The sequence below is a fragment of the Dama dama genome, chromosome 20 (assembly GCF_033118175.1).
Source record: "Dama dama isolate Ldn47 chromosome 20, ASM3311817v1, whole genome shotgun sequence".
In the NCBI taxonomy this organism is placed as follows: domain Eukaryota; kingdom Metazoa; phylum Chordata; class Mammalia; order Artiodactyla; family Cervidae; genus Dama; species Dama dama.
This window is the reverse complement of record NC_083700.1, coordinates 28,240,657-28,254,993: the sequence shown is the minus strand read 5'-3', so window position 1 is coordinate 28,254,993 and position 14,337 is coordinate 28,240,657. Positions and strand designations below refer to the sequence as shown.

Genomic DNA, 14,337 nt, shown 5'->3' with positions numbered 1-14,337 from the left:
TCTTGAACTGGCTTTGTTTGTTTGTGTCCTTCTTTCTGCCTTCACAGCCTGAATTAAATATGCATGTGTATTTCTGTGTCTGGAATACTTCACTAGGATTTCTATTTTAAATGCAGAATGGATACATACCGACACATACAATAAATACATTAGGAATAGCATTAAGTAAGAGAGTCTCTACTGCAGATGGAAAGGATTTTTAAAATATTTTAGGAAGGGGATTCCCCTGGCAGTCCAGCGGTTAAAACCCTGTGCTTCTGATACAGGAGGCACAGGTTCAATCCCTGGTTGAGGAACTGAGATCCCACAGGCTGTGTGGGGTGCAGAAAAAAAAATTAGGAAAATATTTCAGTTTGCATAGCTTGCTGCTCACAGCAAAGTACTAGTGGGCAGGGAAAACAGACAATTCACTGTTGCCTTGCATCCTTACCCGTGATGTCCCAGCTGTGACTCTGCTCATCATCCATAGTTTATGAATGACAGCTCCACCTAGGACGAAGTAATGGAAAGTAGCTGCTGCCGGAGCTCATTTGCCAGAGAGGGATGAGTCACTAAGCAGGCCATCTCCAGGGACCTCTCTTCCCTCGCCTGCGCTCTCCTTGGTTCCTGTGGCCCATTCTTAATAATAACCTAGGGCACTTGGCCCCCCTTACTTTTTTGGCAGAGATGGAAAGAAAGCTTTGCCTTTCCTGTTGATCTCTTCATAGTTGTAGCTTATTGGACGTTTTCTAAGGAAAAGGTATGCAAGTGGGAGTTTCCTCGTAATTAACACTTGTCAAAATGAACTGTATAAACATAAAAACTAATGAATTTCCAAAACCCAAGTGTTTTACTGTTGTACAGAAATTTTTGGTTTACAAAATGCATTCATGTTTAACAAAGCCTAGTTTCAGGGTTTATTTATGTTCTGTTCTAGTTCGTTTTATTTTTAATAATGCAGTTTCCTAGGCACAAAAGGTTTTGTTTTCTGTGGTTTCAATTACCTGAGGTCAACTGCAGTCTGAAAATATTAAATGAAAAATTCCAGAAAGTAAGTTTAAATTGCATGACATTCTAAGTAGTATGATGAAATCTCGTACCCTCCCACTCCATCCCACCTAAGACATGAATCATCTCTTTGTCCAGCACATCCTGCTTGTTAGTCACTTAGTCACTGTCTTACTTATCAGATCGACTGTCCGCATCCCAGTGCTTGTGTTCACATCACCCTTATTTTACTTAATTATGACCCCAAAGCATAAGAGTAGTGATGCCAGCAATTCAGATGTTCTCTTACTGGGCCTAATTTAGAAATTAAACCTTATCATAGGGGTGGATGTCTAGGGCAAAAAATAGTGTATAAAGGGTTTGATACTATGGATGGTTTCAGGCATCCACTGGGAGTCTTGAAACGTAGCCCCTGTGGATAAGCAGAGAGTGCTATATTCCCTTCACTCTGGAAGAAGTTCCTATTACTCCCCAGTTTGGAGTTTCAAGATGGCCCTTTCTCCTGCGTAGCTTCAGGGCTGTTAGACATAGGCTCCATGCCCGGCACAATATCTGCCACGCAAGGGGTGCTGCCTCGATGTTTCGGCAGTGCTGCGCAGAAATCAGTGCCGGGCTTCAATAGTCCCAGAGGAGCCTGCCTCTGCCATGGCCTCATTTTCTCTTCCCTGTTCTGGCTGTCTGCAGCATATGCACCTGCTGAATGCCACGAGGGGTTAAGACTCTGGCCTGGTATTAGAGTCCCTGTCACTCTGGCCTGCAGGCCACCCACTGGCAACTCAGGCACTTATTAGCATGTGTTCTCAACACCATCCCCTGTTGGCTTGCTCCCTAGGGTTTCTTTTCTAGAGTCATTTTCATAATATCACAATGACTGCTTAGGGCAAGTGTTTATAAATAGTTGAATTAAATAAATTTAAAATAGAGTCTTTGTCTTCTAATAAATGCAGAAGTGTGTAATGAGGGCACTAACGACACGACATCTCCTCTGCCAGGACCTGGCCACTCGTTTGCTTTATAGAGCATCTAGACGTAGCTCACATCATTTCCGGGAGGAGGAAATGGCAACCCACTCCAGTACTCTTGCCTGGAGAATCCTGTAGACAGAGGAGCTCGGAGGGCTGCTGTCCATAGGGTCACACAGAGTCGGACACGACTGAAGCGACTTAGCAGCAGCAGCAGCACATCATTTCCAAGGCCCCCCCCCCTTTTTTTTTTTAATTTTGTCCTAGTATAGAAATTATATTAGGATAGAAAGTCTAATGAGAGAGTCACACTTACTCTTTGAGACAGAGGGCATTATTTGAACCAGTGTTTTAACTTTTCTGGCAAATTCTTATGGACTTTTCCGTTGTCTATCTTGTCTTTCACCCCCAATTGCAGGTTTGTGTGCAGCCTGGTGTATTATGGCCTCACCCTGAGTGCAGGTGATCTAGGTGGAAACATTTATGCCAACTTAGCCCTGTCTGGCCTCATAGAGATTCCATCTTACCCTGTCTGCATATACTTGATTAACCAAAGATGGTGAGTATGGGTGGATATGAAATGTACTGTGTGGAGGATACATACACTAACATGCATGAATACCTAAATATTACTGTCTTTGTCCATATGCAGTATCTGATAAGTGTTCCTTGGTGATTAGAATTCTTTTCAGACCAAACACACGTGAGAATTCATTTTTTAGTGTGTTATTCCTTGTGTTTCAAGTTTATGAGTTATTGTGTAGATTTTTTTTTAATTGAAGTATACTTGATTTACAGTGTTGTGTTAGTTTTTGGTGTATATCAAAGCCACTCAGTTATACATAAATATATATATTCTTTTCATAACTTTTTCCATTATAGCTTATTACAAGATATCGAATATAGTTTCATGTGCTATACAATAGTGAAAGGTTGTTGCTGAGCCATGAAAGACACCAGGATTCTTGGCCTCTGGAGGAGAGGAATTAAATATGGGGCCAGTGACGAGGCTTGATCACTCAGAGCTTTTGTGTGATAAAGTTTTATTAAAGTATAAAAGAGATAAGACAAAGCTTCTGACATAGACATCAGAAGGGGGCAGAAAGAGTGCCCCACCTGCTAGCCTTTAGCAGTGTAGTGTGTTATATACCGATCAGCAGGCTGCTAATTAGAGAAAGGAAATGTCTCAAAACTCAGAGTGGCACCAGGTCCCTCACCCACAACATGCATTTTGAAATAACATTGGCACAAAGTGAGTCAGTTCAGTTCAGTCCCTCAGTCGTGTCCGACTCTTTGCGACCCCATGGACTGCAGCATGCCAGGCTTCCCTGTCCATCACCAACTCCCGGAGCTTACTCACACTCATGTCCATTGAGTCAGTGATGCCATCCAACCATCTCATCCTCTGTTGTCCCCTTCTCCTCCTGCCTTCAATCTTGCCCAGTGTCAGGGTCTTTTCTAGTGAGTCAGTTCTTTGCATCAGGTGGTCAAAGTATTGGAGTTTCAGCTTCAGCATCAGTCCTTCCAATGAATATTCAGGACTGATTTCCTTTAGGATTGATTGGTTTGATCTCCTTGCAGTCCAAGGGACTCTCAAGAGTCTTCTCCAACACCACAGTTCAAAAGCATCAATTCTTTGGCACTCAGCTTTCTTCACAGTCCAACTCTCACATCCATACATGACCACTGGAAAAACCATAGCTTTGACTACATGGACCTTCGTTGGCAAAGTAATGTCTCTGCTTTTTAATATGCTGCCTAGCTTGGTCATAACTTTTCTTCCAAGGAGGAAGTGTCTTTTAATTTCATGGCTGCAGTCACCATCTGCAGTGATTTTGGAGCCCAGAAAAATAAAGTCTGTCACTGTTTCCATTGTTTCCCCATCTATTTGCCATGAAGTGATGGGACCAGATGCCATGCTCTTAGTTTTCTAAATGTTGAATTTTAAGCCAGCATTTTCACTGACATCTTTCAGTTTCATCGAGAGGCTCTTTAGTTCTTCTTTGCTTTCTGCCATAAGGGTGGGGCCATCTGCATATCTGAGATTATTGATATTTCTCCCGGCAGTCTTGATTCCAGCTTGTGCTTCATCTAGCCTGGCATTTCGCCTGATGTATTCTGCCTATAAGTTAAATAAGCAGGCTGACAATATACAGCCTTGATGTACTCCTTTTCCGGTTTGCAACCAGTCTGTTCCATGTCCAGATCTAACTGTTGCTTCTCGACCTGCATACAGATTTCTCAGGAGGCAGGTCAGGTGGTCTGGTGTTCCCATATCTTTTTAAGAATTTTCCACAGTTTGTTGTGATCCACATAGTCAAAGGCTTTGTTATAGTCAATAAAGCAGAAGTAGATGTTTTTCTGAAACACTGAAAGATGAACTCCTCAGGTCGGTAGGTGTCCAATATGCTCCTGGAGATCATGCAGAAGTAACTCCAGAAAGAATGAAGGGATGGCGCCAAAGCAAAAACAGCACCCAGTTGTGGATGTGACTGGTGATGGAAGTAAAGTCTGATGCTGTAAAGAGAAATATTGCATAGGAACCTGGAATGTTAGGTCCATGAATCAAGGCAAATTGGAAGTGATCAAACAGGAGATGGCAAGAGTGGACATTGACATTTTAGGAATTGGTTAACTAAAATGGACTGGCATGGGGGAATTTAACTCAGATGACCATTATATCTACTACTGTGAGCAAGAATCCCTTGGAAGAAATGGAGTAGCCATCATAGTCAACAAAAGAGTTCAAAATGCAGTATTTGGATGCAGTCTCAAAAATGACAGAATGATCTCTCTTCGTTTCCAAGGCAAACCATTCAACATCACAGTAATCCAAGTCTATGCCTCAACCAGTAATGCTGAAGAAGCTGAAGTTGAATGGTTCTATGAAGACCTACAAGGCCTTTTAGCACTAACACCCCCAAAAGATGTCCTTTTCATTATAGGGGACTGGAATGCAAAAGTAGGAAGTCAAGAAACACCTGGAGTAACAGGCAAATTTGGCCTTGGAGTACAAAACAAAGCAGGTCAAAGGCTAACAGAGTTTTGCCAACAGAACGCACTGGTCACAGCAACACCCTCTTCCAACAACACAAGAGAAAACTCTACACATGGACATCAGATGGTCAGTACCGAAATCAGATTGAGTATATTCTTTGCAGCCAAAGTTGGAGAAACTCTCTACAGTCAGCAAAAACAAGACCGGGTGCTGACTGTGGCTCAGATCATGAACTCCTTATTGCCAAATTCAGACTGAAATTGAAGAGAGTAGGGAAAACCACTAGACCATTCAGGTATAATCTAAATCAAAGCCCTTACAATCATACAGTGGAAATGACAAGTATATTCAAGGAATTAGATCTGATAAAGTGCCTGAAGAACTGTGGACAGAGGTTCGTGACATTGTACGAGAGACAGGGAGCAAGACCATCCCCAAGAAAAAGAAATGCAAAAAGGCAAAATGGTTGTCTGAGAAAAGAAGAGAAGCTAAAGGCAAAAGAGGAGAGGAAAGATATACCCATTTGAACACAGAATTCCAGAGAATAGCAAGGAAAGATAAGAAAGCTTTCCTTAGTGATCAGGGCAAAGAAATAGAGGAAAACAATAGAATGGGAAAGACTCGAGATCTCTTCAAGAAAATTAGAAATACCAAGGGAACATTTCATGCAAAGATGGGCACAATAAAGGACAGAAATGGTATGAAGCTAACAGAAGCAGAAGATTTTAAGAAGAGGTGGCGACAATACACAGAAGAACTATACAAAAAAGATATTCATGACCCAGATAACCACGATGGTGTGATCACTCACCTAGAGCCAGACATCCTGGAATGTGAAGTCAAGTGGGCCTTAGGAATCATCACTATGAACAAGCTAGTGGAGGTGATGGAATTCCTGTTGAGCTCTTTCAAATCCTAAAAGATGATGCTGTGAGAGTGCTGCACTCAATATGCCAGCAAATTTGGAAAACTTAGCAGTGGCCACAGGACTGGAAAAGGTCAGTTTCATCACAGTTCCAAAGAAGGGCAATGCCAAAGAATGTTTAAACTACTGCACAATTGCACTCATCTCACATGCTAGCAAAGTAATGCTTAAAATTCTCCAAGCCAGGCTTCAACAACATGTGAACCGTGAACTTCAAGATGGATTTAGAAAAGGTAGAGGAACCAAAGATCAAATTGCCAACATCCACTGGATCATTGAAAAAGAGAGTTCCAGAAAAACGTCTACTTCTGCTTTATTGACTACACCAAGGTGAATCATCCCGTGCCATAAAATGATTGATATGAATCTTGAAGAAAGGCAGGTTTCCAAGCAAATATATAGTTTCATTAACATAGATTAGGAGAATGATTGTATGAGTCAAACATACTGGTTTGTTGAGCTCTTATCTGTTCTGAGTTTTAAGTAGAACTGACTTGAAGAAAGACAGAGTCTAGGGTAAATATGTAGTTCATTAACATAGCTTAAGAAAAACATTTGCATAAGAAAAACGCATGGGTTAGCTCAAGGTTTGAGAAATGTTAAGTTCAGGTGGAACCAGGTGTCATCATGGCAACACAGAATTTTAAGAGAAACCTCCTTTTAATTTTGTATAGCGAAGGGAAAAAATCTGAGACTTGTAGTTTGTTTCCTCCTGACACTTAAGAGAGAGATAAAACATGTCTGACACTTGCAGCCTATTTCCTCCATTTGGAGACCCCTAGCCTTGGTGCCAGGAGAAGGCAATGGCAATCCACTCCAGTACTCTTGCCTGGAAAATCCCGTGGACGGAGGAGCCTGGTAGGCTGCAGCCCATGGGGTGGCTTAGAGTCAGACACAACTGAGCGACTTCACTTTTGCTTTTCACTTTCGTGCACTGGAGAAGGGAATGGCAACCCACTCCAGTATTCTTGCCTGGAGAATCCCAGGGACGGGGGAGCCTGGTGGGCTGCTGTCTATGGGGTCGCACAGAGTCGGACACGACTGAAGTGACTTAGCAGCAGCAGCAGCAGCAGCCTTCGTGCCTGTTACTGTCTCAGTAGGACCTTGTTGTTGATCTATTTTATATATAGTAGTTTGTGTCTGCCAGTCTCAAACTCCTCTAATTTATCTCTCCCCACCCTTCCTCTTTGGTAACCATAAGTTTGTCCTCTATGTCTGTGTTTTGTGGATAAATTCATTTGTGTCATATTTTAAATTCTACATGTAAGTAATATCATGATATTTGTCTTTCTCTAAGTAACTGGCTTCACTTAGTATGACCATATCTAGGTTCACATTTTATAAATAAGTTCTTTGGATCATATTTTAGATTACACATATAAGTGATATCATATTTGCCTTTCTCTAAGCGACTTTACTTCACTTAGTATGATAATGTCTAGGTTTATCCATGTTGCTGCAAATGGCATTATTTCATTCTTTTTTATGCCTGAGTAGCATTCCATTGTATTTATGTACCACATCTTTTTTTTTTTTACCAGTTTATTTTATTTTATTTTTTTTTTCTTTTTTTTTATTTTTTATTTTATTATTATTATTATTATTATTATTATTTTGTCATACATTGATATGAATCAGCCTATGTACCACATCTTTATCCATTCATCTGTTGATGGACATTTAGGTTCCTTCCATGTCTTACCTATTGTAAACGGTGCTTTTGTGAACATTGGAGTGCAGGGTATCTTTTCTGTTTTTCTCCAGATATATGCCCAGGATTGCTGAATCATATGGTATCTCTATTTTTACCTTTTTAAGGAACCTCTATACTGTTCTCCATAGCAGCTTATACTAATTTACATTCCCACCAATAGTGTGGAGGGTTCCCTTGTTTTCACATCCTCTCCAGCATTTATTGTTTGTTGAGTTTAAATGATGAACATTCTGGCTGGTGGGAGGTGATATCTTGTTGTTTTTATTTGCACTTCTCTAATAATTAGCAATGTTGAGCATCTTTTCCTATGCTGATTGGCCATCCGCATGTCTTCTTTGGAGAAATGTCTATTTAGGTCTTCTTAGATTTTTAATCCAATATTAAAAGACGTTACCACCCGACTATTTTTGAGCGGGCTGTATGTAATTCATTCATCTCAACACATGGGAATATCAGCTCAACCTATATAGAACTCCACGACCCAATCAGAATTTCATGACCCTGTCATGGTCATTTAGAAACTCTCACACAAGACAAAGAACTGGAGGAACAAGAAAGACTTTTCTTTCAAGTCCCACCGGACTTTGTTGACGGGAAGAATAGATCCTCCTTTTGCCAATCATAGTCAGTGAGCACAGTTTTGAAATATTTTTTAATAGAGCACTCATTCCTTGGCTTTCTCAGATTCCTTCTAATACTGAACCCCTGACCAGTTCAGTTGGAAATTGTGAGCTCGGAATCAATTGGCTTATACCATTTCTCATTTTCTAGAAGTCATCATTTTTATTAAAAAAAAACAGCATTCCTTTAGCATGCACTGGATGCTGTCATCGTCGGTCAGCTTAGTTTAAAGGGCAGTTTTAGATTCCATTCAGTTGATGGGCTTTTCTCTGGGGATTGGTCCCAGATGCCTCTGCTGGCCCCTCTCTTCATGACTGTACTCACATCATGGTCCAAGGGCTGAGTGAGGCAACGTATTCAGAAATCTGTCCCAATATCCTCAGGGGGCCAGACACCCCTCAGGTGTTCTTCCTGTTGTTAGCTTCCTGTGCCCTCCTCTGACAACCATGTAAAGTGTCACAAGGACATAGTCCATGGGGTGTCCTGTATGTCTTTGAATCCCTAATACCTGCCTTGAATGATGCCTGTCATTTGAGGGACATTGGATACTGACTGTTAAATTAAGCACAGTAACCTGGAGAGTAGCATCCTTCCCTGTCCCCCAGCCACCACCACTGGAGTCAGGATTAAACCTGAAGCAGAGGGAAGGAACACCGCACTGGGGGTCAGGCAGACCTGTCCTAGCCACGTGTTAATTTAATGACTTTGAGAAGTTAACATTCCTTGATGTATTTATCCTTAACCAGGGATTATGAAAGTCCCCTGGAAAAATTATCATAAAAGTACCAAGTAACATTGAAGCTCCCCACAGAAGACCTAGCACATTGCCTAGTAAAGGCAGGCTTATGAATGTTCATATCTTTCTTTCAAGTCTAGAGCTCTTATTTGAAAATTATTTCCCCTGAGAAAGTGTGCAATGAATTTCACTTAATTCTGATACACTAACAAGAAATTTCCTTCTGTTTGTCGAAAAAGGTATATAAAATTTTAACTGCTTGAGATGCAAATAACCAGAAAATGAATAAGTGAGCTAAAATTCTCCGTGTTTCAGTTTTCTTTTCTAGAAGATGGAGAATCTTTAAGCACATGTCTTAAAGGTTGATTATTAGCATTAAGTAAGATGGTAAAGACAGAAAGCATTTCCAATAGTGCCTAGAACATAGTAAGCACTCACAAAAGTAGATGGGATGATTCTCTGTTCTTGTCCCGCACACATCATTTAATCCTGCTGGTTTTCCTTTGCTTTGTGATGGTTACTTAAGTCATGTCTTAGTCAGTCACACTTACTACCCACTCCTTAAGAAAAGATGAACATGTAATAAAAGTGGGGACATTTAAAAAGGAAGGTTAGGGGGATGGAGGAAATGAATGTGTAAGTTTCTCGAGAGAAACATGAAGTTCTTTGTTTTATTTAGGTTTGGTCGGAAGCGGACATTGGCAGCATTTCTATGCCTCGGAGGACTGGCTTGTCTTATTGTCATGTTTCTTCCAGAAAAGAAAGGTATGCCTTTCCAATTTCTACATGAGGGTTTTGAACAGCACTTTTATTACAATGAATCTCAATATAGTGGAGAGATTACCATATGCCATGCTTCATTTCTGTGATTGCATATTATTTAGCAATTGTGTGGGGTATAATGGGCCAGATTCTTTCCATTGCCTAAACTATTCTCTGGGTGAATAATGTGCTTAGAGGTGCACTATTAATTCTTTCAGGCGATTAAGCTACCATCTGGGGTGTCTGGACTGCAGTACTGGTGTTGTTAGAGTTGTTTATTTGATGATGATGAGGGCCATTTAGTTCTGCACAGAAGGAAACTCTGTCCAAGGCTGCAGATTACCCGCCTCGGTCCAGCCAATCACAAGACTGGAGATGAGAGGCACTGGTCCTCCACGGTGGTTTTGGCACCCCTCAGCGTCTCCATCAGTACTTCCAAGGCACCCTGATAATAGCAAGAGCAGAATAAGAATAATATTGGTGATGATTGACCTTCTCTCAGTCTTTTGTAAAGTGTGAATAAAACATCCTTAGGAAATGTCGCTATTTTTATATTTGTCACATTGTTATGTAAACACAGCTTTAAAGAAAAGTCCCTTTGGCATTCATTTCTAACATGATTTCTACTCTTCTGTAGAAATTCTATTGATAATGCTATTTCTCAACTTCTTTTCTGCAGTAGCACACCTGAGGCATGCCCTCTATTGCATCAAAAACTGTGGTTTTAGCAGTGATTTTCGAAGATAAGAAATGGGTCATAATAAACTCTCTGTTTCTGGGGCATAGGGTACAATGAAAACCCTGTTTTAGAGGCTTTTGGATTTTGTTAGGACTCCATCATGGAGCTTGTTCTTTAGGTGAGAATTATTGTGAAGTGGTTTAACATAAATGTTTTTAAGGGGGTGCTAAGCTGGGCAGCTTATAGGGTCTTAGTTCCCCAACCTGGGAATGAACTCAGGCCCAGCAGGTTGGGCTTTCCCCGTGGTTCAGCGGTAAGAATCTGCTGCAGTGCAGGACTCACAGGAGACACGAGTTCGATCCCTGGGTCAGGAAGATCCCCTGAGGAAGGGCATGGCATCCCACTCCAGTATTTCCTGGAGAGTCCTATGGACAGAAGAGCCTGGAGGGCTCCAGTCCATAGGGTTGCAAAGAGTCGGACACGAGCCACTTGGTATACAAGCACCAACAGTGAAAGCTCTGAGTCCTAACCACTGGACTGCCAGGGAACTCTCTAACCTAAACTTTTTTGTGTGTGATTATTGCTTGAAAGTAATTTTATTTTCTTTTTTAAAGCCTTTTTATTTTATATTGGAGTATAACTAACTAACAAAGTTGTGATAGTTTCAGGTGGTCGGCAAAGGGACTCAGCCATACATACATATACATGTATCCGTTCTCCCCAAACTCCCCTCGCATCCAGGCTAACCCTAACAAAGTTTTGATAACTGCTAGAAATGCAGCTGAAGTATTCATTTCCTGTCAGAGCATATCACGTATTAAGTGCTGCTTTGGTGATGGCTTCTCTTCAAGGGTCACTGAAGTCCTAGTTCTGTCGCCTCCAGTACACCTGCTGTGCTGTGGGCTGTTGCCTGAGGTTCTGTGCCTTAAAACCAGAGCACTGTTGGTTCTAGCTAGGATTTTACTCAGTGTTTAGAGCAGCCTTATAGTGATTTTCATGGAATTCAATAAGTTTGCCTACTTCTCACCTCTAAGAAAGTTGTCACCTGTGCTACTGCTAGCAAAAGGAGAAACTTCTCTACCGTTGCCCTGCCTTGAGCTTGGTGAACTAAGTGCCCAGTTCTGTTTGTCTGGAATGAGACACTGATGGGCTTCAAATCATTGCAGTTTTCAGTTCAACAGATTCTGTTTCTCATAGACAACCCGGAAATTCAGGTGTTTTCTACCTGTAATCATCTCTTATAGAGAGAAACTTTTCCTTGTTACTCTAAATGCATCTATAAACTGTCACACCTTTGGCAAGCCTGGCCACTTCATGTCTTTCCTCGCTCCCACGTATCTGAATTCGAGGTAGCCCACACGGTGGGACTCTACACACAGCCCTTTCTACACAGAGCCAAAGGGAATGCAGGTTTGTGGTCTCCGGGTTAGACTGGTCATCACTGTCTGCTCCCTGCCTGTCTGTCCTAAGAGAGCAGCTGAGCCCCTCATGGAACGTGCCCTTGGTGGACGCTGAGTAACAAACATAGCAGAGTCTCACACACCCACAGATGTGCCCCGGGAATAGGATTCCTCTGACATACTTAGAAAAGTGGATGTTGTCTATTTTTGAAGATTTCCAGAGAAAGACATTCCATAATGTTCCTTAGCAAATTGTCTCTATTTTTAATAGCCATTACAGTGTTAGAATGAGCCTCTTCCACTACAACTGAGCCCATTTCCTTTCATTTTATTCATCACTAGAGATAGTGAACATATGGTCACCCCTTTTTTGCATAATCCTTTCTGTCTTTGCAGGGAGTCATCTAAGCTATTCCTGAGTCTTCTCTACTTTGAGCTAAAAATATTTGTTCTTTAAACTTTCTTTGAACCTTTCATATTTACTCTTTAAAATATTCTGATGGCTTTCTTATAAAGCTCAGTTTTTTTCAAAGGGCCGAGGTTTAGGCTACCTGTTATGAAAGTTCCAGTAAACGTATATGAAGAAAGAGACCTGGCTGTTCAAAAACTTGTGTTAACATCTTGTGCGTGAGCTTGGTGACCGCTCACTGTCTTACTGCTTTTATGCTCATTTGCCCTCACTTTTCCTTATCAGGCATACATTCACTCTTTCCTTTCTGCCAACTTAGGTGGCCCTCTACCTCCCAGCTCTTTTTTAGCATCTGCGTATGATCGTGGTGCTCAGTGTCTGAGGCACGGACATTGGTATGCCTGTAGAAGAGACAGCCAGTAAGCTAGAAAATAGATTGCTTGGCATTCCTTAGCCTGTGGTTGATCATCATTAGACAGAAGTGTCTGTTCAGTACCTATTTGCACCCTGGTTGGCCTCTAAGTAGATGTTCTCCTCTGGGGGCAGTGTTAGCAAGTAGTTACTAATTTCTTCCACAGATTGGTCGTCATACATTTTACCAGATCTCCGTCCTTGATTAAGGGTTTCCCTGGTGGCTCAGACAGTAAAGAATCTGCCTGCCAAGCAGGAGCCAAATTGAGAAGATGGGTAGTAAAGCTTGGAAGGCCAATATAGCTGGAATTTTCTGAGCAAAATCCTGGAGAGGAGTAAGATCTATTTAGGGAGAACCCCAGAGATCTGCAGAAGATCTCTGAGCCCTTGGCTGCTTTCTGGTCTGGGATGCATTCGAGGAAGCACCTGAGGCTGGAACAGAACGGACAAGTAGAACAAATCTTGGAACATAGGGCCTTGCCTGGTTTGTGTTCTCTTTAGCCAAATGTGGAGCATTGGGTAGAGACTTCCTGGGTCAAAGTAGCCCAACATTATAGGCTATTCTGCTATAGTAGAGCCTGATCTAAAAGTGCTTAAAACACTCAGAGTATAAGGTGATTCCAAGTCACTTAACTGCATTCTAAGAAGAAGAGCATCAGTATGTAAAGGAATATGATACAATCTAGCACTTAACAGTGTAACATTCATAACCTATGGCATTAGTCCGTGTTTACCAGGTGTGCAAATAAGCAGGAAAGTATCTCCCACAACCAGGAGAAATGTCAATAGAAATAGAACCAAAAATGGCACAGATAATAGAATGAGGAGGCAGGAACCTTTAAACAGCCATTATAAGTGTATGCCATGTATTTACAAAGACAGAAGAAAGCATGATCATAATGGGCAGAGAAATAGAAGACAGAAAAAGAGGCGCACGTTACATCTAGAGATGAAACATACATTATATAAAAATAAAAGCAGTGACTGAGATGAAAAACAGAAAAAAGATGAATGACGAGGGGACTTCCCTGGTGGTCCAGCAGTCAGGAGTCTGCCAGTGCAGGGGAAACAGGTTCAACCCCTGGTCTGGGAAGTTCCCGCATGCTGCAGAACAACTAAGCCCATACACCACAGCCACTGAGCCCGTGAGCTGCAACTGCTGAAGCCCACACACCTAGAGCCCGTGCTCTGCAGCCAGAGAAGCCACCATGATGAGAAGCCTGCTCACCACAACTAGAGAGAGCCCAAGTATCGCAATGATGACCCAGTGCAGCCAAAAATAAACTAATTAAATTTTTAAAAAAATCAGTGAGGAAATCATAGCAAAATACACTCCACAATGAAATAAAAGTTATAGGACAACACCAAACCCAACATGTATGCAATTGGAACCTAAGAAGGAGAAAGTTAGAAAAAAAAAGAAAAGATACTTGCAAAAATTATGGTCGACTACTTTCCAGATTTGATGAGAACTGTAAATGCTTAGTGGAAAAAGTGGTCAGTTCATCAGAAAGATGTTACAGTCCTGATTGTGTGTGCATCTGATAACAGAATCAAAGTTCAGGAAGCAAAATGGACAGAACTGGGGGGAGAAATAGACAAATCCAACATTACAATTGGATATTTGTAATGACTCAATGACTGATAGAAAAAGTAGACAGAAAAGAATTAGGATATGGAGACTTAAACAGCCAACATGAACTAACTGACATTTGTCAAACACACATCCCTAA

General features: G+C 41.5%; 1 protein-coding gene across 8 annotated transcripts in view; it reads left to right on the top strand.

Annotated features, from left to right (window-relative positions):
• Positions 1-14,337, top strand: part of SLC22A15 (solute carrier family 22 member 15) — a 98,405-nt gene that overhangs the window by 66,806 nt on the left and 17,262 nt on the right. For all 8 annotated transcript variants that reach the window (XR_009689050.1, XR_009689051.1, XR_009689052.1 and 5 more), the window contains 2 exons: positions 2,368-2,508; positions 9,623-9,708. Coding sequence is in view for 4 of the 8 variants with exons in the window: in XM_061121070.1 (XP_060977053.1) it covers positions 2,368-2,508; positions 9,623-9,708 (227 nt within the window). In the remaining 4 variants the exon portion in view is untranslated. The remainder of the gene's footprint in view (positions 1-2,367; positions 2,509-9,622; positions 9,709-14,337) is intronic.